At 58.8% G+C, this 25,184-nt stretch overlaps 1 protein-coding gene across 2 annotated transcripts in view; it reads right to left on the bottom strand.

The window, feature by feature from the left end:
• The window catches only part of PAK4 (p21 (RAC1) activated kinase 4), a 50,457-nt gene that overhangs the window by 5,006 nt on the left and 20,267 nt on the right, over positions 1 to 25,184 (bottom strand). Inside the window, exons 1-5 of one of the 2 annotated variants that reach the window (XM_023742299.1) lie at positions 7,063 to 7,130; positions 5,369 to 5,602; positions 2,375 to 2,800; positions 1,779 to 2,195; positions 131 to 264 (exon numbers count right to left, since the gene is read on the bottom strand). In XM_023742299.1, coding sequence (XP_023598067.1) covers positions 131 to 264; positions 1,779 to 2,195; positions 2,375 to 2,800; positions 5,369 to 5,572 — 1,181 coding nt within the window. In that variant the 5' untranslated portion in view covers positions 5,573 to 5,602; positions 7,063 to 7,130. Of the gene's footprint in view, positions 1 to 130; positions 265 to 1,778; positions 2,196 to 2,374; positions 2,801 to 5,368; positions 5,603 to 7,058; positions 7,143 to 25,184 lie in introns of those variants that run through there. The other variant, XM_004388152.1, reaches the window with a different exon arrangement.

Raw genomic sequence — 25,184 nt, 5'->3', positions numbered from 1 at the left:
GGGACACTGCCCTGCCCCAAGGGGTCTGAGGGGACACTGCCCTGCCCAGGGGGTCTGAGGGGACTCAGCCCCCTGGGGAGCCTAGGGACATTTTTCCTGCACACCAGCAGGGTGCAGCACCCGGCAGTACCTGGTGTGGGTGACGATGTCGGTGAGGGCGCCTCCCTCCAGGAACTCCATGACTACCCAGAGCTCATCTCCCACCAGGTAGCTGTTGTACATCTCCACCACGTTCTCATGCTGGTAGTCCCGCATGATCACCACCTGGGCGGGGGGCTGGGTCAGCGCCGCCAGGCCCCGCCCTCACAGCCGGCCGCCAGGCCCCGCCCTCACAGCCAACCGCCAGGCCCAGCCAGGCCCCACCCTCACAGCCGCCGCCAGGCCCCGCCCCCACAGCCGGCCGCCAGGCCCCGCCCTCACAGCCAACCGCCAGGCCCCGCCCTCACAGCCAGGCCCCGCCCTCACAGCCAGGCCCCGCCCTCAGCCGGCCGCCAGCCACCCCGCCTGCCTTTCCGGGGGTGGGACTGCCCTCTTCCTCTGACAAAGCCACCCAGACCCCAAAGCCAGCGCGAGGCCTGATGCTCAGGTGGCATTCTGGGATGGCGCCCCCCCATACACATTTTCTGATGCTCCCCTCTGAGCGGCCCTGTGATTGGGCTGGGTTGGGAGAGGGCGGTGGGAAGCAGGAGGCTGAGATAAGGACAAGCAGGTAACAGCCAAGGTTAAAATTAAAGGTCGGGGGGCGGGGGCAGGACAAGAGGCACGATGAAGAACTCCGGGTGAAAGGACTAGCAGGGTAAAGGCCTGGGGTGAGGGGGTGCTCACAGCGAACCTCATTACAGAGAAGCAGCTCAGGGTGCAGCGGGAGCATTATCAGCACTGGGGTGAGGGGACAGGTTGAGGGGGTGAGAAGTGCCGAGGGCCAGGGAAGCAAGGGCACCCCAGGCCTGCTGTCCTCCTGGGACTCTAGGCGCAGAGTCCCTGGGGCTTCCTACAACAGATTCCCCTCCAGGGAAGGGGCTCAGGATTGGCCTTTGTCACCAACTCCCTGCAGAAGCCACCAGGCACTGGGCTGAGGGTCAGATGATGAAGGGCCTCAAATGCTAGGCAGAGGGGCCAGGACTGCATCCTGAGGGCCCTGGGGGGCACTGCAAGGGCATGTGATGTGGAGGAGGGACAAGGTCAGATTTGCTCTTTAGAAAGATCATTTTGGCTGCTGTGTGAGAAATGTCAATGGGCTGTCCATGAGGGGAGGCTGGGCAGGGGGAGGGAGGGGATGTGTGGCAGACAGGCTGAGGCAGTGGGATGGAGGGGATGCGTGGGGTCGGGTGGACAGGCTGGGCAGGGGGAGGGAGGGGATGCATGGCGCAGGGTGGACAGGCTGGGCAGGGGGAGGGAGGCGATCCGTGGTATGGGGTCGACAGGCTGAGGTGGGGAGGAGCACCCAGGGTCTGGATGGGACAGCAGTAGGGGAGTGAGGGGGGCTTCCCTGAGTTGGGGACCTAGAGGAGAGGTTTGGGGGAGACACTTTGGAGGCCCATTTAGGACTCGATGGGTGGGGGCGCTGGAGGTCACTCAGGAATGTTGGGTCTGGGGTTTGGTGAGAGGCCAGGAATGGGGACAGAGATGACAATACTGTCAGGACAGAAGAATTGTAGCTGGGGACAGAGGAGTCAGCCTGGGGAGGGTGTGAGGAGGGAAGAGAGGAGGTGGGGAACTCTGGGGACCCCAGCCTTGAAAGGCCTTCTCCCACCCCCACCCAGGCCAGGCCAGCCCACCTCGTTGAAGAGCAGCTCGCGCCTCTGCTGCTTGCGCAGGTCCATCTTCTTGACCGCCACCAGCTTGCCAGAGCTGCGCACGGTGGCGATGCACACGATGCCCGTGGAGCCCTCGCCGATCTTGATGAAGTTGTCCAGGTAGGAGCGAGGGTCGCCTGGGTCCACCACCAGCTGCAGGGCGGCCCGGAACTGCTCATGAGACACCCGCTGGGGCTCCCGCTGGGGCGAGCGGGGCCCAGGGGGCCCAGGGGCGGCAGGGGTGCGGGACAGAGGGGCCAGCTGGGGCTCGGAGGCATGGGGGCCCAGCACTCCAGGGCTGGGGGCACCACGGGCTTGGGTGGGGGGCCGGGAGGAGGACTTGGGGGCAGCCAGGCCCCCTGCGGATGGCCCATTGGGGGTCCTGCTGTGAGGCTCTCCCTGGAAGAGAAGAGAGAGAGGCAGCTGTCAGTGGAGGGCCGGGTCCAGCTCTGCTCCCCAAGGAGGGGTCTGGCTGTGGGACAGACACATGGCTGGTCAGGATGAGCGATGGATGGCGGGTGGGGCACGGGCTGGAGCTGGGAAACAGTGGGGGGCCCTGTGGTGGGGGAATCAGTTACCTGGGCACCACGGGACGGGTGGTCTGTGTCCCGCGGGTACGTGTTAAAGGGCCGGCCAGCTGCTAGTTTCGCCCCGCTGACATCAGGCCCAGAGAGGGGGCGTTTGTCCCGGGAGGACTCCTGGGCTCCCCCAGGGCCCTCCCTGGAAGACTTGGGCCTCTTCTCCGGCCCTACCCTCCGCCTGTCACCGCTGCCGCCACCCGCCTCACTGTGAGCAGCCTGGCCCCGGCCGCCTGCCTTGTCCGGACCCCCTCTGGCCACGGAGGCCTGCTCCCGGGGCAGCCCGTTCTCCTGGCGGGCGCGGGCGGGGGGCGGCGGGCTGTCTCTCCGCAGGGAGTTGGAGCGTGTCACCGACATGTTCTCGAACTCGTCGAGCAGCAGCGTGAGGGCCCCATCCTTGGCGCCTTTGCTGCCCCGCACGATGGTCTGGGGTCCAGGGGCAGTAGCGGGTGGGGGAGGGAGGAGGTGGAGTACACAGGACATACATCCGACACACAGGGACAAGACAACATCACACACACAGAGACAAGACAGAGACGAAATGAAGAAATGCCATGGAGTGATAACGGGGGTGGGCAGGCGGGGCAGGACCCGGGAGGCCTCTGCACCCCACTCCCCACCGAGAAACCAGTCGCAGCAGGGGGGGCTGATGGTGAGCCCCAAGGCCAAGCTTGGCCCCCAGGGCTGGGTGGCCCCCCGAGAAGCACCCGCCCTGTGTTTCTCTGCTCCCCAGGCTGCGGGCAGGTCCTACCCTGCGGGCTGGAGCAGGGAGGGCAGTGGATAGCCCAGCCCATAATCAGCTGGGGAGAGATGCAAATTACAGGATGCTGGGGCCACGGCAGGGCCTGGCACTTCCTCCCCGGCAGGCCTGCCAGGTTTTTAACCCCAAAGCCAGGCTCTCTTCTCCCCTGGAGGCTGGGAGAGGGGGTCCAAGGAGAGCGGGAAAGGTCCAGGCCCAAAGGAGAGGGCAGAGAGGGCCCTGGAGTGAGTGGGGGCAAACACAAATGCCCCTGGGGACCAGGCAGAGGGTGAAGCGCAGCCAGAGCCCATCTCCACGCTGCCTCCCCAGTCCAGGCCGTGGCCACCCCTCCCCTGAGTAGAGTCACGGTCTCCAGGGCTCTCTGCTAGCCCCCACACCCCTTAACCCCCTACCAGCTCCCTGAGCTCCAGCCACTTTGCACTGGCTGTCCCCTCTGCCCGGCCCACTCCTTCCCGCATGCCCACGGCTCCCTCTCTCCCCATGCTCAGAGCCTGCTTTGCTGAGCACCTGCAGTCTAACAGCAGCCCCAACCTCCCTGCCCGCTGCCCCCTTCTCTCTCCAGAGCACTGAGAGCCGCGGCAGCCAGCATCTGTGCATCTGCCTGCCTCCCCCACGGCAGCCTTCATGAGGGCTGTTTTTCCTCTGTTTCTGGTCCCGCTATACACCTCAGCACTTAGAAAGCATCTGATAAACAGAAGGTGCTCAATAAATACTTGCTAAATAAGTGAGCGAGAGAGAGGGGAGCTGGGCGCAGGGTGTGCTGAGCAGGGAATAGGCGACCTGCTGTCCACCGTTGGTGCACAGGGACTGGGGAGAAAGCTGCCTGGAATGTGCAGAAAATACGGATCCCACCAAAGCCCCCTCGAGCCACACCAGCCCCATGTGGCCTGCACCTGCCTCCTGCCTCTCCTAGGCCTTGGGGCCGGCCCAGAAGTCCGGCCTTGCAGGGGACCCCGGTCAAGGGCCTGAAGCAAGGCAGACCCGTGATCAGACTTTGGTGTGAGAATAAGGGGTTGAGAGGGCCTGGGGGTCGTGGGTGTCTGAGAGGACCAGGGAGATTCTGATTTGTCAAGAGAAGCCAGAAACAGACTCGGATGTGAGGTCTCTCGCCTTTTAAGCAGTGGACAAGAATTCCAAGTACTCCCAAACACCCTGCAGAGGGAGACCCTGGTGGGAGAGCTTCTAAGCCTGTGTCCTCTCCCCGCCAGGCCAGGCCGGGCACCAGGAGAGATGAGTCAGCCAGGGGCCCAGCCCTGGGCGCGGGGCCTGCTGATGGTCACACCCACCTCCACCCACTGAGGGCATACTTGGCCACGGTCCCCCAGTCGTTCCTGGTTCCGACTGCCCTTGGGGTAAAGTCTGTGCTCCCAGGCTGGCTCTACGAGGCCCGGCGTGGGCTTGCTGGTCCCGTGCCCGCCCCACCTCAGGCCACGCCTGGTCACCGGGGCCACAACCCTCACATTTTCACATGGAGGCAGGACAGGGGCAAAGAGCAGGGATGGGCCTTGGAAAGAGACCTCGGTTCAAATCCCATCTCTGCCACTTTGCTCAAGGATGGCAGGAAAAAACGCAAACCCCCACAAAAACACCCCATACCCAGGGCTTTTAGATGAGCCATTTCCTCCACTGAAGCCCTTGCTCCTTGCTACCTGAAACTATCATTACTCCTCAACAGCCCCCAGATTCAGCTCAGGTGTCCCCTCCTCCAAGAAGCTCCCCTGGACTCCCAGATTGGGTCAGGTGCCTCCTCTGGGCCCCCCATCCCAGCCCAGACCACCTGGGGCTGTTGATGTCTGGGGACAGGCCTGCCTCCCCAGAGGACTGCGAGCTCAGTAGAGGCTAGAAATGTGCCAGCCCTCTGCCCCGACCCAAGGACGGGTCTGGGGGTGGCACTGGGGCAGGGGTACAGAACTCAGGCTGTGAGGAGCGGGGTGCAGGAGGGGCGGGTCTTAGAGGCTTGCGCTGGAAGCTTCATGGGGCCAGGGAGGGCCTGCAGGGTGGGGTTCTCAGGACTGGGGGCTCCTGCAGAGGGTCATGGTGAGAGGCCAGGGGATGGGTTAAAGGTCAGCGCTGGGGGTGACTAGGGAGTGGGGTGCGTCACTGTTGTGGGGTCAGTGCCGGTCTGGGGAAGACCGGCAAGCAGGAAGGGTTGGTTGTAGGGTCAAGTGTAAAGGGTGGGGTCGCCCTGTAGGGGCAGCACTGGGTCAGGGGAAGCGGGTGGAGGTGCCGCGTACCTTGGGGGCCCCAGGCTGGATGGAGGTGATGCAGGCGGGGTCAATGAGCGGCTTGGGCCGGCGTGCCGACTCCTCGATCAGGCTCTGCCACTGGCGGGGCAGCCCTGTGAACTTCTGCTTGTGCCGGTCGAAACCCGTGTGCACGCGGTGCTCAAAGTTGGAGGGCGCCGAGATCTCCACCCGCTTCTTCTTCTTCCCAAACATGGCGCCGGACACCTGGGCTCCCACGGGGGCCTGCGTGAGACAGCCACCCTGCAAGGTTCGGCAGCGGAGCCTGCCATTCTCCCCTCCTCTGTCCCGCCCCAGTCCTGTCCATCCTCACCGCCTCCTGGACCGTCCAGCTGCCTCTCCCCCCCCACCCCCCCCGGGGAACCCAGACTCCAGTCACGTCCCTCCCTTGCTCGGAGCCCTCCATGGCACTGTCTCACTTGGCAGAAACCAGAGTCCTCCCATCACCTCTCTGCCGTCATGTCCCCTCGCTCCCCTGGCCCAGCCACGCTGGGCCTTGGCACTGGCTGTCCCCTCAGCCTGGAACAGGCTTCCTGTAGATCCTCACATGGCTCCCTCCTCCCGACCCTCTTCAGCTTCTCCCTGACCACCCCAAGGAAGACAGCCCCATGCCCCGCCATCCCTCCATCACATCACCCTTCAGAGCACATTTTTAAAAAAAGCCAACTGCCCTGGAGTCGATCCCAACTCATGGCAATCCCACGTGGTCAGAGTAGAACTGTGCCCATAGGGTTCTCAACGATTGATTGTTTGGAAATCATTACCCGGCCTTTCTCCCAAGGTGTCTCTGGGTGGACTTAAACCCCCAACCTTCAAGTGAGCAGCTGAGTGCGTTCACTGTTTGCCCCACCCAGGGGCTCAAACAGCATGTTTAACGCCCGGACATTCTCTTGTTCGTGTCCGCCACGCCATGCCAGTGTCTACATCCACCACTAGGATGGCAGCTCCGCCAGCTCGGTTTCCTCCGGGGCTGCACCCCCGGTGCCAGCACAGGGCCAGGTGCCCAGGGCGCGCTCAGTGAGGGGTGCCTGACGCACTGGCCGCGCCACCCCCCGTGCCGAGCCCTGTGACGGGAACGCCACACAGCTCTGGTTGCTCATTCAGCAAACCGTCTGTGAGCCGCTGTCGTGTGCACAACCCTGAGGCACCTCACTGCAACACGCCCACCTCACAGACAAGCACACCAAGGCCATGCAGACAGTGACAGATAAAACAGAGCCTGTCTTCAGCACCGTGGTCCTCAGTCGGGGACTCAATCACAGAGTGAATGCTCAACAAAAGGCAGTTTAAAAAGCAAAGGGGCCACAGGGGAGACAGGCCGAAGGGGACGTGACACGGTGGAGGCAGAAAAATGATGGAAGGGGAACCAGATGCCCGAGCACCGATCCCTCTCTGCCATTTACTGCACGCAACCTCGGCCAAGTGAGTTCACCGCTCTGTGCCTCGGCTTCCCCATCTGTAACTTGTGGGTCAACCTTGTTGATACCTCATGGAGCTGCTGTGAGGGTTAGCATGAGCAAAGAGCTTAGCACAGGGCCGGGCACAGAGGGAGTGCCTGTCAGCGTTTGCTGCTGTAACTGTTACACGGATTCTTCAGCAGTGTCTGTTGGGGGAGGCCCAGACCCCGCGCCCCTGTTAGAGGCCCCGCCCAAGATGTCCCACACGTGGGCCTGGGGGTCACTCACACAGACCTGGTTTGATGCTGGATCTGCTAAAAGTGCCCTCAGGCGGGTGACAACTCCTCTCTCAGCTTTGGGTTACTCATCTGTAAAATGGGAAGAGAACAGCCATTCGTTCACTCATTCATGCATTTAGTAATAACTCACCAATGGGTCTCCTCTGTGCCCAGCCCCATGCCAGGTGGTGCTGGGGACACAGTGGTGACCAAGATGACCCGTGTCCTCATGGGGCTCTCAGGCCGGAGGAGGAGAGAGACAGTCCCTAGAGACAGACAGCCCAGAGTGGCAGGGCTGGGGAAGCACCGGGACTGTGGGAGCCCAGAGGGGGTGCCAGGCCCAGCCTGGAGGGAGGGTCGGTGGTGGGTAAAGGGAGGCTTCCCAGAAGAGGGGTTGTGTGAGTTGGGACTCAAAAGACGAGGAGAAACACGGCGGGCGGGGGTTCTGTCTTGTTCACGGTGGCTTCTCAGGACCTGGAACAGTGCCTGGCGAGTCGGCACTGAGCTCACGAGCGGGCCCGGTGAGACACGCTCCCGTGCGTGTCTGGGACACGGCCCTGCCCTCCTGAGCCTGTGGCCCTCCAGCCCCCAGTTGTGGTCCCTGGCGCCTTTCCCTGGGGGAGCACTCTGTGAGGAGAGGTGGAGGGCCATGGATGGGTGCACCTGGCGGAACAGGTTTGGCAGTGGGAGCCTGGTGAGAGGCGGGCAGGGACACAGTGGCCAACCTGTCTAGACTGGTCCGGGCCTCCTGGCCAACAGGTGACTATAGCCAAGCAGGCCAGGGCACCCCCAACCGGCCCAGTGTCCCTGACTGCTCTGGGAGCCAGGCCACTCAGATCTGAGATGGGACAGCCCCTATCAGGACGGGGCCCCTTTGCTCTGCCCCTGCCCCTTCTCTTGCCTGGGATCAAGCCAGGAACCCCCCTGCATCTCACCTCCATTCCAGTCTCCTGACCAGTACCCACCGCTCCCACACATCCTTCCCCAGCTCACCCACCCAGGGCCCTGCTACTCTGTTGGCCCTCTCCAGGCTTCTCTGCCCTCAGCTCTCAGTCCTTCTAGTTCTCGGTTTGTCCCCACACCCCTGACAACCCGCACCCTCCCCTGCTGTCATCCAGATGTATGCCCCATGTCCTCTCGCCTCCTGTCTTCCCAGATATCCCCCCAGTTTGAACCCCCCAGCCCACCGATGACCTGAGGCCATCAGTCAGCTCCCATGGCCCTCTGTAAGAACTGGGTTATCCATGTGATCCCCATTAAACCCTGAGATGGGAACGGCTCAGGATCAAGATGGGGGTGGGTGGAAGCAGCCTGGGATTCCTGAAGCCAAACAAGCTAGTAATGGGGGAGCTGTCATGCAGCAGTCCGTCCTACCACGCTCCCACAGATCAGAGACCCCCATAAGTTCCCAAGCCCCCTCTGTACACTGCAGCCAGCACCACGCCTCAGCTGCATGTGACCCCACAGGGGAGGAGGGCAGACTCCTCCGGATATCTACCTGGGGCACTGCTTCCCTCTGGGCACAGCATGGAGGGCAGGACAAACAGAGGAACTGACCGTGTTTATAATGACCAGGCGGGAGCCCCACCCTGAGCCCTCCCCAGGCAGCTCCAAGCCCTGCTGGTTCCCCCACCAGATCCTCAAGTTCTGGACCTTATGGGGGATACCAGGCCTTGGGGGGAGAGGGAGGAGCAGCTGCATAAAGGCTGGAGCCTGCACCAGAAGCGGGGATGTGGGAGAGGAGATGCCAGGGCTGCAGGAGAGCTCGGAGCTTAAGGCAGCCAGCCAGAGCTCAAACCCCACCTCTGCCACTCTGCCCTGCGCGGCCTCGCTCTCCATGTCTGCGAAACGGGACGATCCAGCCTGCTCCGGGGAGCTGACTGCGTGACCCCGGGCCAGCGACTCAGCCACTCTGGGCCTCAGCGTCCTCTTCTCTGAAAGGAAGGAGATGATAGCACCTGCTCTGTTGAGATTTTTAAGGAGCCAAAGGCAACAGGAAGCGCGGTGGCCTGGCCCAGGGACAGCCTGTGGGACCGGAAGCACAGGCCAAGGGCAGGACTGAATGTCGCTCACCCAACACATACTGAGCGCCTACTGTGTCCTGGCCCTGCTCTGAGCATCCCCCAGATTTGCTCCTTAAATCTGCACCCCTAACGTGAGAGGCAAGGGCCATTATGAACCCACGTGACGGCCAAGGAAACCATGTCAGAGAGAACGCCAACCTGTCCAGACCGCACGGGGAGGGTGTGGGAGGGAGGGCATCAGAATCCAGCCTGGCTAACCTGGAGCCTGGCCCCTGCCCCAGTTCAGGGAGCCATGGGGGCTGGGACACCCCCCAATAACCATGACAGCAGCCCCGCCCTGCAGACAGGTGTGCTAGGCCCTGCCAAGCACTGCTTGTGCCCAATCCCATTCCACCTCACCACTGCTCTCATCACCCCCAATTCACAGATGGGGAAACTGAGGCACAAAGGGGTGACACCCTTGTCCAGGGCACCCATTGGTGAGGGCGCCTGCCTGTCCTGCCCTTGCCGGCTGCCGTGATGCTGTGCCTTTGCCACGGTCATTGTTAGCATCTCCAAGCCCAGTCCTGGCCTCCACCCCTTCCTCCCTCCCCATCCCCTCTGTCCAAGCCAAGCCCTCGGCCCCTCCTCTCCTGCTCTGGCCCTCCTGGTGTTACGGGTCTCCACTATCTGACCTGTCCCAGGCCCCCAGAGGTAGTGGGGGGCAGCCGTATCTGCCTTTTCCACAGGCCTTTGGTGTAAGAGTCCACAGCGGAAACCCTGTTTGAAAACCAGTCCCTGCTACCAAAGGAGCTGAGGCTCGGCTCCAACACTTCACCGCGGACCACCACCACCACGGGGGACCCCGTGCTCCTGCACACGCACCGACTGAGCCCACTGACTCCCTGCAGCTTTGGCAGTGATTCTGATCCCCATTTTGCAGATGTGGAAACTGAGGCTCCCAAAGGTGAAAGCTCTCACTGAGGTCATCGAGCAGAAGTGGGCATGGAAAACAGGCCAGCCCACTCCATGGCTGACATTCTTAAACCCTTTGCCGGCCCCCAAAATTCCTCCCCACGGCCCAGGAGCCCTGCGTGATCTGCCCGCCCCTCTGTGCCCTCCTCCCCTCCCACGCGCCCCCTCGCTCGCTCTGCCCCAGCCACAGGGGCCTCCTGCTGCCCTCTAAGCCCTGGGCATGTTCTCACCGCAGGGCCTTGGCTCTGGCCGCGGCCCTGCCTGGCCCACTCTCCTCAGAGCTGCCAAGGCTCCTCCCTCTCCACCCTCCCTGGTTCCGGCCTCAAACGTCGCCTTCTCAGAGGGGCCCGTGCCCGTCACCCTCTACGTCCCTTTCCCGCGGTATTTTCTCTTCATTGCACTTTGTCATCATTAGTTGTCACCGCTGAGTCGATTCATGGCGACCCCATGGGTGTCAGAGAAGAACTGCACTTCATGGGGTTTTCAAGGCTGTGACCTTTCGGGAGCAGATTGCCAGGCCTGTCTCTGAGGCACCTCTCCAGGTGGGTTCAAACCGCCAACCTTTGGGCGGGTAGTCGAATGTAACCGTTTGTGCCATCCAGAGACTCTGCGCTGCGCTCCCACCAAAAAAAAACCTCGTTGCCACTGAGTGAATTCTGACTCATAGTGACCATAAAAGACAGAGTAGAACTGCCCCGTAGGGTTTCCAAGGAGCGGCTGATGGATTCGAACTGCCGACCTTGTGGTTAGCAGCCATAGCTCACCGTAGCTCTTAACCACTGCGCCACCCGGGCTCCAACTGCACTCCCGCGTGATATACATGTCTGTTTAGTTCTTCAGTGCCTGCCTCCCCCATGAGAATGTCAGCTCCAGGAGGGCGGGGACGCCTGCAACACTGCCTGCCCACAGTGGGTGCTCAGTGAACGTGTGGTGAACGAGCTCAGACGCCTTCGCTCTGCCCAGGCAGCACTTGTGAAACCTCTTCTGAGAAACACCTGGAACCCAGTGGCACAGGGTAAAGCAGCGACCTCAGAAGGACAGGCAGGAGGCGGAGGACGGTGTGCAGCCCACAACCACCAGTGGGCACAGACCATGCGGAGGCCCAGTGTTTGGCCTTAAAAAAGCAGGCCCACCTAAAATGTTAGGGAGCCCTGGTGGCGCAGTGGTTAACAGCTCGGCTGCTAACCAAAAGGTCAGCAGTTGGAATCCACCAGCCGCTCCTTGGAAACCCTATCGGGCTGTTCTACTGTGTCCTACAGAGTCGCTATGAGTCAGAATCGACTTCACGGAAACGAGTTTTATTTTATTTTTTAAAATAATCTTTAACATTCTGGGATGGACAGTTTCCAACCCGTCCTAGACAAAAGCTCCAAGTTTCCCAGTCACCCCTGTATTGACTTGTCCCACTCTCTGACCTTTCATCACCCCCACCCACCCGTCTGTCCCCCCCACCAGGAGATCAGCCAAGGTGGAAAAGCAAGATCTGCTCTGTGCACGTGACAGAACAGGCCGGGACGTGGACGCGAGCCCTGAATAAACCTCTGCCCTGGAGCGGGTGGGTGGCCCGGCCGGGACCCAGGGGCCCTGGGGCAGGGGACACGGGGGGCGGGGGGGGCTGGCAGCCACTGTTTCGCGTTCACTGAAATGAAACTCGAAACCAGGAGGGGGCAGATGAGTGGTCACATCCCCAGCCCACGCTCCAGGCCTCCACCTGGCCCCCGCTCACCCCTCCAGCATGATCTTTTTCAACCAGCTCTGGGAAGCTCCTTTCTTGCCTCAGTTTATCCCCTACCTTCCTGGGCCATGCTGAGGTGGCGGTGGGGGCCGGGGGGAGTCTGGCTTACCTTCTAGCTGAATCTCCCCGCAAGCCTCCCACTCTGGCCCTAGTTCCTCCGAGGAATCCCTGGGGAACTTTCCCCAGGCACTGCCACAGCTTTCAGGCCAACAGATCCCCTGGCCCCCTCCTGGCAAACACCTACTCTACCCACAAATGGCTCCATCACACTTGCCCACCCACCCATCCATCTGTCCCCCCACCCACCCATCCATCTGTCTGTCCACCCACCCACCTGTCCATCTGTCCGTCCACCCACCCACCTGTTCATCTATCTCATGTACTGAGCAAGGACTCTCTGGCAGGCCTGGTGCCAAGGCCACAGCCATGGACAGAAGAGGCAGAAACAGCCCTGCCCCACAGCCCTGCCCTCACATTAAAGGGGGAAGGAGACTCAGGGGATGAGGCACATCCAGAGAACATCCTGTGAGAGGTGACAAGTACTGGGAAGAAAACAAGGCAGGGGAGGGGACCAGAAGGGTACTGAGGGTGGGAAGAGGTTGCAATCTTGGAGGAAGTGGCAGAGAAGGCCTTGCTGAAAAGGTGGCCCTTAGCGGCGCCCTGACGGAGGAGGGGTGGGGCCGTGTGGTACATGCAGGAGCCCACCAGGCAGGGGATCAGCCAGGAATGTCCTGAGGTGGGGGACACTGACGTGGTCCAAGAGCAGCTGGAGGCCCGTGTGGCTGGGGCAGGGTGAGCAAGGGGACAAGTGAGGAGAGAGGAGGGCAGGGAGGGCAACACGTGCTAAGGACTGACACCACCCTGGTAACAGCTGGCACTGAGCTCCACGGGGCAGTGGCTTGGGTGGTCTTGCTTGCTGCCACATCCCCCAGAGCCTGGTGTCTCCCAGAGCCTGGCATCCCCAAGGGCCTGGCACAGCCCCTGGCACTCAGTCCACCTGCCCCAGAGCCCTCACGAGTTGTCTACTGATGAGCACGTCCATTGTCATCTTCCCACCACATCTGTCGGTGGCTCCGTGCAGGCAGGAGCCATGTTTTGAGTTGTTCCCTCTGGATGCTGGGGCCTAGAGCAGGTGCGGCTGCAGCGGGCGCCCCCGCATGCCGGCTGAAGGCAGGGAAGGAGTGCACGTGTGTCAGCGCTGACTCTGGCCCGGCCGCCATGAATCTTCGGAACAGTTCTTGGGTGGGTGGGAGGCCCCTTCCTTTCTGTTTTCCATACCAGGAAACTGAGGCCCAGAGGGTCCACTGCCCAGTGCCAGGTCACAAAAGGACCCACTCTGACCCACAGAGAAGGCCTGCTTCCCAGTGGCCGCAGCCCCAGCCAAGGCGTCCATTCCAGAGAACAGGCCCCAGGGGTTTATGGGACAAGAACAAGGCCAGAGACAACTCTGCTCACAGTGATCAGAAAGGCCACCTTTGATAAACAAATGAAGAAAACTCTGAGGGCTCACTCTGCCCCTCACCTCCCACTAGCTCAGACTCCCCACCATGACTTAACAAGGCCCTGCCTGGTCAGACCCCGCCAAGCTTGCCGGCCTCCTCTCCTCCCCTCACTTCACTCCAGCCATGCTGGCCTCCTTTTCACATCCTGGACAAGCCAAGCTTGTCCCAGCCTCAGGGCCTTTGCACCTCCTGTTCCTCTATCTTGCACGGCCCATCCTTTCTTGGTATTCATGTCTTAGTCACATAAAGCTTCAGAGAGGCCTTCCGTGACCCGACAGAAGCTGTGCCCCAACCCCTCACCATGCTTTGTATTTTCTGTGGCCCTTATTACCACCTGGTGTCATGTACCTCTTTACTGTGTGTTAAGGATTGAATTCTGTCCCCCAAAAGATATGTTGAAGCCATAACACCTAGGACCTTGTTTGGAAACAGGGTCTTTGAAGATGTTGAGTTACCAAGAGGACACGCTGGAGGAGGAGGGGTCCTAATCCCATCTGAGTGGTGTCCTTGTAAAGGAGAAGCGACAGAGAGGCAGACAGAGGAGGGTGGTCATGTGAAGCTCATCGACAAGTCAAGGAGCACCTGGGGCTGCCAGAGCTGGAAGACAGGGAAGGCTCCTCCCTCAGAGCCCCTGGTCAGCGCAGCCCAGCTGACACAATGATCTGGACTTGCGGGCTCCTGAACGGTGAGAGAAGACGTTTCTATTGTTTTACTTTGTTACAACAGCGCGAGAGACAGTCTCCCTGCCCCAGGCACCTTTGACCTCTTATTCTGGTGTCCCCAGCACCTAGGGCGTGCCTGGCGCACAGCAGGTGCCCAGTAAACACTCGTACGACAAGTGGACGGCGTCGTTGTGGAAGTGACTAGCTTGGACCCAGGGGAAGAGCAGGGAAGAGTGGTGAGGACAGAGGGCTGCCCGGCGTCCTGAGGCCTCTCCCAGGCTGCCTGGAATCCTGACCTTGAGCCTGGGAAGGAGCTGGGGCCTGAGTCCTCAGAGGCTGCATTTGGTGACTTAGTGAATAACCTGGGTGTGTTTGCGGCCCAGTCGTGAGCTCATTTCCAGGCCTCCCCAGCCTGGGCAGCCCCAGCACCAGGAGGGCCAGCCCAGCCACATGGCCTAGGCTGGGGATCTGAGGAGGCAGCAGCATATTTTGGCTTCAGGCAGGAGGTAGATCATACAGGGGGCAGATGAAGGTTTCGGCCCCCAATGGGGCAGCCCGCAGGAAATCCACCAGTCCCAGCAACAGCTGAAACCCAGAGGGAGCACAGCGGGCCCTGCAGTCAGGGGTCCGGAGAGGGAGGCACAGCCCTGCTCTCCACACTCCTGCTCACTGTGCTACCGTCCTCCCATCCCCAGGCCTCTGTATGGGCTGTGCCCTTGAACTCGGACCCAAAATATCTCCCACCCCAACCTGCACCTCCTTATCCCTTCCTCTTCCTTCAAATTGCCACGCTCCTCGCCGTCTCCTCAAGGGCACCTGTCCCAGCTATAATTTTACATTTACAATTTGACGTTACATGTGGTCCTTTGATTAATGCCTGTCTCCCCCAGAGGACCGGCAGCCCCACCAGGGCAGACCAGGTCTCTCCTGGCCACTGCCATGTCCCCAGCACTGGCCAGCACTGGCCAGGCCCAGTACAAAGAATCCGTGAGCAGTTGATGGTTAAGAGCAAACTGCCCCGCTGGGACACTGGCTACACCACTCCTAAGCTGTGTGCCCCTGGGCAGTCACTTGGCCTCTCTGGGCCTCAGGGTCAGCAGCTGCAGACTAGGGGTAATGACAGTCCCGCTCTCCCAGGGACATCCTGACGATGGAAGGAGATAACGCACGTGAAACGTTTAGAACGGTACCCGGCACCGCGTTAGTCCTCACTGCGGGCCAGCCGCCGTTGTTGTTATTACCACCGTTGCTGCTGTTGTTGCTACTGATGAAGGACAAACAAATGGACGGGACGCTCCGAAAGCAGACACCGGGCACGGACTCTCTTGGCCAGGACAGATGTGCCTGTCCTACCTTCTCCGTTTCTCCCTGGGATGAGGAGCGTGATGGGCCTGACCACCCTGTGTCCCCAGCCCTGGCCAGCACAGGGCCAGGCATGGCTCAGAGTGTGGCTGAATGAAGAGCCAGTGTTTCTTTTGCCCAGGTCAGTGCTCGGGGCTCAGGAAATCTGAAGGGGGCCTGAGGCTACCAGCTCCTGGGCCCTTTACCCCAACCTGGCCAGGCACAAAGGGCGCTGCTGGTGCCCCTCCCCTCAGAGGTGCCCAAGGAAAACCTGAGCCTGTGGGTGAGTCTGCAGGGACCGGGGAATCAGATTATACGTCATTCATTCCTCCTGGGCCTGTGGGTGAGTCTGCAGGGACCGGGGAATCAGATTATACTTCATTCATTCCTTCCTGTGAGGCGGAGCAGGAAAGGGGGGGTACACGCCCCTGGAACCCAAAGCCCTCACTCTCCGCCTCCTGGGCCATGCAAAGCACACCACCCACCTCTCTCCCCCAGCAGAGCGACATGAAAATGCCATGCAGCACGGCCACCAATGCACATAACAGACACTTGTCCTCTCACACCCCAGAGCTGACACTCAGCAACGAGCACAGACGGACACTCGTTAACACGCAGACACGAGCCCTAGACACACCCAGGAGTCCCGAGGGGGTGCACACAGTTAAGCGTTCGCCAGCTAACCGAAGAGCTGGATGCTCACATCCACCCAGAGGTGCCTCGGAAGAAAGGCCTGGTGATCTACTTCCAAAAAATCAGCCATTGAAAATGCGACGGCGCACAGCTCTACTCTCACACACACACGGGGTCGCCATGAGTTGGAACCAACTCCATAGCAACTGGCAGACACACACACATACGCACAAAGACGCTCCACAACGCGCAGGACGGCTGTGGCTGGCCTGCTACACAAACTGACCCGCCGAGACCATCACATATACACACAACATGGACATCCTGGCACACACAACCACACATCTCCAGAAACACATCCCACTGATCGCACAGAGAACTCCCCAACAGCGCACAACCCCATAACTTCCCCAACCACCCCAGTGCCGGCCATCACAGGAGTGTGGCCACAGGAGATCGGGGAACAGGGATCCGCACCTTGCTTGCTGTGGGGCTGTGGGGACAGCCCCGAGCCTCAGTTCCCATCTTTAGAACGCAGGGTCCCAACAGGGCCAACATGTGGGAGTTTCCGAGGCATCCGTGGAAGAATGTGAGGCTGGGCTGAGAATAAGCCTGCAGGGATCAGGAGGGCCGGGACGCTCAGGCAGCCCCCAGCTGGGCCCCTTGAGAAGCCATGGAGCCCCTTCACAAATACTGTAAAGTCCCACACACCCTACCTACAGTGACAACCACAGAGAGATGTAGGGACCCTGGAAAAGACCCACAGACACGCACCAAGGACCCGGAGAGCCACCTGACATACAGCAGTATGGACTCCAGTCATCACCTAGAAGCACAGGGACACGTGTACCCACACACTCAATCCCACAGACGTGCCATAACTGCTGACTTGCCTAGAAAGATGCACCCCAAAACCCCCATGCTGTGCTGACCACATACCCAGGCATACCCCCCAGAAATGTAAAGCCAGACAGCAAGACCCACACAACCCTAGACCCACACACAGTGGGTAATCAGATGGCACGACAAGCTAGACATCCGCAGCCAAGTCCAGGGTCTCCCAGAAACACCCCGAGTGACCCAGTAAGGCACAGCCCCCCAGGCCTGCCCCCGCATGCAAACCGGAGCCCAGGACTGCACTGCCACAGACGCCCAAGGATGAGCTCTGACAGCGGGAGTCCCTGCAGACACCCGCCACCCTGCATATGGAGGCACAGCGACCCCGCCCCGGCCCTGAGGAAGGTGTGGCCACTCACACATGTGCCCTGGCTCCGGCGGGCGAGGCGGCGGGCCTGCTCCCCCACCCCACGGCCAGCTCGGCCTGCCTGCGCCGGGCAAGCTCACCTCCACCATCCTCTGCCCCACTGCCTGGGCCACCTCCAGTGGGGCGGGCCGGCGGGCAGAGAGGCTTCCAGCCGGGGGCGCGGGTATCAGGGGCCTCCCTGGCCCTTGACACAGGCACCCACTGAGGAGAGCTGGCTGGGCTGTGTCCCAGCCTCCTGGCAGCGGGTGGTGACGCGGCCCTGCCCTGGCAGGAGTTGGGCCTCGGCTGTGGCTCCAGCCCACGGAGGGAGGGAAAGGGAGAGGGAGGAAGGGAGGCGGGGCCGAGCCTGGGACAGTGGGCAGGCCTGGTCACAGGCCCACAGCTGCCCAGGCAGAGGGAGGGGCTGGGCAGGGAGGGGCTGGGCAGGGACACAGGGGCAGCGGGACCCCAGCCCCGACCCTCCTCGGCAGTCTCAGTCCCCCACTAACACACCCCCACCTCACCCCTGTGTGCCACTGGGCTAGGTGCCAGGGCCTGGGAGGCAGTGGCTGCACAGAGCAGGGCTGAGCCCTGAGAGGGACTGGCTGGGCGCGGGGTGGGGAGTGGGGTTTTGAACAATGGGCCCACGGGGCGGAGGGGTGGGTGTGGGTGGCAAGGGGCCCTAGGTACAGGATAGAGCTTTGGGCATTGGCCAGAGGGATGGGTGGATTCTCCGATCCACAGGGGAGGCTAGATCTGGGGATCACCACCTCCCTGCTCCCGGCTGTGACCACAGCAAGTGCTCCAGAGGGCAAGGTGAAAGGGGCAGGCTGCACCCCACAGGCCCATTAGGAGGGATCAGAGATGGGCAAATGCAGTGAACCCCCACATCACCATCTCTAGGTGTGAGGCCAGGCCAGGGGAGATGTGGGGGACAAGAAAGCAGGCAGAGGGGCGGGCTGGGACTTGGGAAGGCCATGCTGGCTCTCACCTCGCCAGGCGGAAAGGACTCTAACCTTCCGACAGTAACAATGGCCTGACAGGACGGAGGGGCACTTGCTCTGTCCCAGGCCCTGCTCTTAGCACTTGACCTGCATTCAGTCCTTTTACTGTCACCATGGCCCTGAACGGGACAGGCACTTTATCAGGCCGAGTGACAGTGGAGGAAACTGAGGCCCAAGGAGGCCGATGACCCACCCAAGGTCACGTGCCCTGAGCCTGCAGCCTTACCCCGCTGCTCCACCAGGAGAACTAGACGCTCAGAGAGGGGCACACAGCCCAGAGGGGGCCGCGCTGGCCCCACCGCACCTCTGCCTCACTCAGGGCCTCCAGCCACCGTCCTCAGCAACTCTGCTGTGCTTCTTCCACGGCCTGGTCACCTTCCTCCCCTTCAGATCTCACTTCTGCTGCAAAGCCTTCCCTGACACACCCAATCCAGGCCAGGGCTCCCTGGGGCTAATCTGTTACTTGTGTTAACTGTCCATCTCTCCCAGGGTCTGAGGCCTGTGAGAGCAGGGACCGGGCTGACTGGTTCATCCCTATTTACCCTTCGGCCAGGCTCAGGTAACTCCTTCTCCAGGAAGCCCTCCCTGACACCCCAGACTAGGTCGGGGACCCCCTCTGGTCTTCCTCAGCCCCCTGGAGCTTCCCCCATTTCCACACACAGGACAGGGGCCAGGAGGACTGCACTCCCTCCGAGGGCCCGGAGAGCCCAGCTGCCCTGCTCCTGCCTGCCAGCTGCCAGCAAGCCATGGGCTCAACCTGGACAGGGGCTCTGAGGAGGGGCTGAGTTGGGCCCTGGGCCACAGCAGGGTGGGTGTGAGGACACCAGAAGTCCCAGGTGCCAGGCCACCTCAAGCCCTGTGGGGGTGGGGCACCTGTCGGGCAACCACCCAGAGGAGCCAGGTGGAGCGAGCGCCCCAAACCTGACGGGCTGGTTTGGGCTTTGGTGGGGGAAGGTTGGGATTGGGTGGCTCTGGCCAGCGCTACAGGGAAACTAGGTCCCAAGGTCGGGGGCGAGGGAGGGAGGGTCGGCCCAGCAGGAAGGGCCGCCAGGAAACAACTGCCCCCTCCTACAGGATAGGGGGGCAGGTCTCATGGAAACAACAGGGTCCCCCTGACAGCAGCCCTCAGGGGCGTGGAGAGATGGGTCCAAAGCCCTCTCACACAGGACAGAAGTTTGGCTTCATGCGGTTTAGTTATGAAACTTTTCAAACACCCCCCAAAACAAAGAATAAAACAGTCTAATAAACCCGTTCCCGAGCTCCTCATCAACTTTGTGCCACATCTGGGCTTCACCGACTCCCTTCTCTCCCCCCACTTCCTCTCGTCTCTCCCCCTCTCTCTCTATTAAGCAGATTACACAGGAACACCGTCCAAAAGGTAAACAGCGAAAGGTAAACAGTGACACAGCGCCCTGCCCCAGCTCAGCCCTGCAGGCAGTGCCTGCCAGTTTCTTCTGCTTTCTGAGAGAGCTTACACATGCGTGTACACACACCCCTCCTGAGCACAGACGGCAGCACCCTGCGCGCTGTTTCTACCTGGCTCTTCTCTCAGGCACTCCTGGCTCTCCTACGCTGCTGGCACTTGGGGAGACCGTGTGCCATCCGGTGGAGTTAGAGCTGCGCGCCAGGACCTAGCACGTGCTCTCCTGGGCTCGCTCGGCAGCAAAATGCAGACCCACAGGCCCCAGGAGACCTGTGTGGGAAGGTTCACAGTTTGAATGGCTAGAAACTGGAACAACACAAATGCCGGTCCACAAAGATGGGTAGTGAATTGCCATCTCTGACTCCGTGGAATAGTACGCAACTGTGAGGGGCTTCCCACAGCTGCACGGTGGCTGAGTATCAAAAACTATGTTCAACAGCAGAGGCAAGTCACAAAACAATACATGCTCGGACTTGGTTTAGATAAAGCTCAGAACCAGGCAAAATGAAACTCTGCTGTTTAGGGATTGTCATGGATTGAATTGTGTCCCAAAAAAATATCTGGCAACTTGGCTGCGTCATGATTCCCAGTATTATATAACTGTGTACCATTTTGTAATCTGATGTGATTTCCTTATGTGTTGTAAACTCTATCAGTATGATGTAATAAGACGGATTAGCGGCAGTTATACTGATGAGGTCTACAAGATTAGTGTCTTAAGCCAATCTCTTGAGATGTAAAAGAGAGAAGCAAGCAAAGACACGTGGGAACCACATACCACCAAGAAAGCAGTGCCAGGAGCAGAGCGCATCCCTTGGACCTGAGGTTGCTGCGCAGAGAAGCTCCTAGACCACAGGAAGATTGATGACAAGGACCTTCCTCCAGAGCCGACAGAGAAAGCATTCCCTGGAGCTGATGCCCTGAATTTGGACTTGTAGCCTACTGGACCGTGAGAGAATAAATTTCTCTTTGTTAAAGCTATCCACTTGTGGTATTTCTGTTATAGCAGCACTAGATGACTAAGACAGGGATGCATACCAAAAACCAAAACCCGTTGACGTCAAGTCAATCCTGACTCAGCAACCCTATAGGACGGAGAAGAACTGCACCATAGGGTTTCCAAGGAGCAGCTGGTGGATTGGAACAGCTGACCTTTTGGTTAGCAGCCGTAGCTTGCCATAGCTCTTAACCACTGTGCCACCAGGGCTCCTCCAGATAAAAGGCCCACACTAACTAATATACCCAATTGATTTCTGACAGAGGAGAATAAGCAATTCAGTTTAACAAATGGTGGTGGAGCAACTGGACATCCAGAGGCAAAGAAATTAATCTTGACCTAAACCTGGCAGCTCAGACAAAAATTAATGTAAAATGGACCACAGACTTAAACGTAAAACATAAAACTACAAAACTTTTAGAATTAAAAAAAAAAAAAAAAAGTTGGAAATCTTCAGGACCTGGGGGTAGACCCAGAATTCCTAGACTTGACACCAAAAGCACAATCCATAAAAGGAAAAATTAATAAAGAAGACCTTATCAAAATTAAAACTTCTGCTCTGTAAAAGCCCATGTGAAGAGGATGAAAAGACAAGCAACACCTTAGGAGAAAACATCTGCAAATCATAATTTGCAAACAAAAAAGGACTAGTATCTAGAATATACAAAGAACACTCAAAACTTAGGAGCCCTGGTGGCACAGTGGTTAAACGTTCAACTGCTAACAGAAAGGTCAGCAGTTTGAAACTACCAGCTGCTCCACGGGAGAAAGATGTGGCCGTCTGCTTCTGTAAAGATTTACAGCCTTGGGAACCCTATGGGGCGGTTCTGCTCTGTCCTGTAGGGTTGCTATGAGTCAGAATCAACTTGATGGCAACGGCTTCGAAACATAACAGTAAAAAAAAAATCAAACAATCCAATTAGAAAATGGGCAAAAGACATGAAAAGACATTTTACCAAAGCAGATACACAGATGGCAGATAAGCCCAGGAAAAGATGTTCAACGTCATCAGCCATCAGAGCGATACCAACTAAAAGCACAACGAGATATCACTACACACCTGTCCGAACGGCTACAGTAAAAAGTGGCGACAACACTAAACGCTGGTGAGAAACTGGCTCACTCACCCACTGCCGGCAGGAACGTGAAGTGGTGCAGCCACTCTGGAAACGTTTGGTGGTTTCTTAAAAACTGCAACGTGACTACGACAGGACTCAGCAATTGCCTTTCTCGGCATTTTCCTCAAAGAAAGGAAGACCTACGTTCACACAAAAACCTGTACACGAATGTCCACAGCAGCTTTATTTATAATAGCTAAGGACTGGACAACAACCCAAATGTCCTTGAGCTGGTGGGCGGATAAACAAACTGTTGATACATCCATAAAAGCAGTTGCCACTGAGTCAATTCCAACTCACGGTGACCCAGTGTGTGTCGGAGTAGGGCCGCACTCCGTAGGGTTTTCAATGGCTGATCTTTTGGAAGCAGATCGCCAGGCCTTTCTTCTGAGGTGCCTCTGGGTGGACTTGAACCACCAACTTTTCGGTTAGTAGCTGAGTGCATTAACTGTTTGCACCGCCCATAGTATAACACTCAGCAATAAACAGGAATAAACTCGTGATACAGGCAACAACCTGGATGAATCTAGAATGAAAAAAGTCAACCTCAAAGGTTACATACTGTATGACTCCATTTATAAAACATTCTTGACATGACAAAATTGTAGAAATGGAAACGAGATGAGTGATTGCCGAGGTCTAGAGATGGGAAGGGAAGGGGGGAAGGGGGGTGTGGCTAATAAAAAGGCATGCGGGGGATCCTCGCGGTGACGAAAATGTTCTGTATCTTGACTGCATCAACGTCAATATCCCGGCTGTGATACTGTACTACAGTTTTGCGAGATGTTATTACCATTGGTAAAGGGTGCAAGGGAGCTCTCTGTATGATTTCTTACAACTGCATGTGAACCTACAATTATCTCAAAACAAAAATATCAATAAATCGTTTAAATGCCAGACCTTTCCCACCTTTCAGCCTTTAGGCACCTGTTCCCTCTCGGTGGATCACCCTTCCGCAGACTAACTCCTGTTGGTCTTCCAGGTCTCAGTTCAGATAATCTCCTCCCCCTGGAAGCCTTCCCACACTCCCTAGGCTGGAGCCAGGGCCTCGCACAGTCCTCTGGGCTTTCCCCAGGGTCACTCCGGGTCATCACTGTCTGACGGTGTCTGTCTCCCCCACTGGACTAGAAATCCTGTGAGGACAGGGCTTTGGGCTGACAGGTCACCAGCCCGTCCCAGGCATCACCTAGCACAGGGCGGGACCTAGAGGAGGTGCTAGGTGAATACCTACAAAATCAGTGAATGAATGAATGGCAATAACGAGAATACTACTACCCACAGCTAACACTTAGCGAGCAGTTTCTATCTGCCAGCTCTCTTTACGTGGATGGAATAACTTACTCCTTATTGTTGTTGTCAGCTGCCATTGAGTCGATTCTGACTCATGGCGACCCCATGTGTGCAGAGTAGAACTGCTCCATAGGGTTTTCAAGGCTGATTGCCAGGCCTGTCTTCCGAGGCGCCTCCGGGTGAGTGTGAAGCCCCAACCTTTCGGGTAGCAGTTGAACACTTAACCGTTTGGGCCACCCAAGGACTTAACCCTTCCACAAGCCCATTTTACCAACGAGGAAATTGAGGCCAACGGAGTGGGGAGCATGTCCCATGCCCAAGGTCACCCAGCTAGTAGGTGGCAGAGATGGGCAGCAAACCCAGGTCGGCTGGATCTGGAGGCTTCGACAGTAATCCCCACCCAGAGGGCCTCTCCATGTGAGACTGGTAACAGGGCCTGGATAGGGGAGGGGGGAAGGGAAAGGTGGGCAGGGGACAAGAGACCCCTCTCCCAGGTTCCAAACCATTCCCACGAGCAGAAGGAGGGCTCACCGCCCTCCATGGAAGGCCCGTCTGTGGCAGAGACAGATCCCCGCTGGCAACAGAGCCGTCAGCCTATGGAAGGGAAACCCCCTTACAGGTGGCCAGGGAAGGCCCCTTAAGCACCAAGGGCCTGTGACAAAGTCTCATTTGGGGACTGAGAAGCCAGCAGCGCCCACAGTGGCAAGGAAATACCCAGTTTTACTAGAAGGCAGGGGTTTTAAACCAGGTTGGTGCTGGGGGCTAGAGGCCTGGGCGAGAGGAGCCCAGAGCGCTCTCCTGAGCCACCACCAGGCCAGGCTGCTCCCATCTGGCTACCAGCTGGGGCCCTGCCTCTGACCCCTGCTCAGGGAACATCCTATTGGCACAGGACTTCATTTATCAACCACAAGAATCTCAAGAGTAAAATACTGAAAGCAAGCTGCAGCCAGGGAAAGACAGCCTGGCTCCACTCACACACGGTTTCAAAATCTGCATAACAATACTATATACTGTGGACAGGAACGGCCACGGGACCACCTGGGGACCGGGTACCTGGGGACGGGCACCTGGGGGCTTCAACCCTGGCCAGAGTGCTTTCACTCTTAGCTGGACGGTGGGTACACCGGGTTCATTAGGTGAGTCTCCAGTCTGTCAGGGGTGTCTGAGGTCTTTCATACTTAACAAAAAAAGAGCCAACGGTTAAAGGGCAAGAGGGAGATTGAATTTATTTGCTAGCATTGGGAAGAGCACATGGAGGCGGGGGCTTTAGGGTGCTGGTAATGCTCTTCTTCTTGATCTGGGTGGGAGCAACAAGGGTGACTGCTTTATAATTATTCATTAAGTAGAACATGTTCTGTGCACTTTTCCGTCCCATGTCAGATTTCACCCTACGATGCAGGAAAAATTAGGGACCCCAGTTCTGACAACTGGAAACTTTTCCTGTACACGGACGTGACTGCAAACGATGTCTCTCTGTCTGTCTCTCTCCCCCTGGTCGTCTTGGTTATCTAGTGCTGCTATAACAGCTATACCACAAGCGGGTGGCTTTAATGAACGGAAATTCATTCTCTCACAGTTTAGGAAGCTGCAAGTGTGAATTCAGGGCACCAGCTCTAGGGGAAGGCTTTCCCTCTCTGCTGGCTCTGGAAGAAGGTCCTGTCTCTCTTCAGCTTCTGTTCCCTGGTTCCTTGGGGATCCATGTGGCGTTTGTCTTCCTCCACCCGCGCTCATTTTCTTCTGAGCCTGATGTGCTCTTCAATATCTCGTAAGTGACTGGCCTAAGACACACCCTACGCAGACAGGGCCTCATTAACACAACAAAGAACTCCCTGTCCCCAAATGGGGTTATACCCACAGGTTTAAGGGTGCGAATTGACAAGACATTAATTGGTTGGGGGGCAGGGGACACAATTCAATCCATAACACTGGTCGTCTGCCTCACTGTCTCTGTCAGTCTCTCTTTGCTATCTCTCTGCCTGTCTCTCTTACACTCGCGCATGCGCGTGCGCACACACGCATACACACGAGGTCAGCAGAGCAGTACACACACACACACACACACACACACGAGGTCAGCAGAGCAGTACACACACACACACACACACACGAGGTCAGCAGAGCAGTACACACACACACACACACGAGGTCAGCAGAGCAGTACACACACACACACACACGAGGTCAGCAGAGCAGTACACACACACAC

The sequence above is a fragment of the Trichechus manatus genome, unplaced genomic scaffold (assembly GCF_000243295.1).
Source record: "Trichechus manatus latirostris isolate Lorelei unplaced genomic scaffold, TriManLat1.0 scaffold00207, whole genome shotgun sequence".
Lineage (NCBI taxonomy): Eukaryota > Metazoa > Chordata > Mammalia > Sirenia > Trichechidae > Trichechus > Trichechus manatus.
This window is presented reverse-complemented; position numbering and strand designations above follow the sequence as displayed.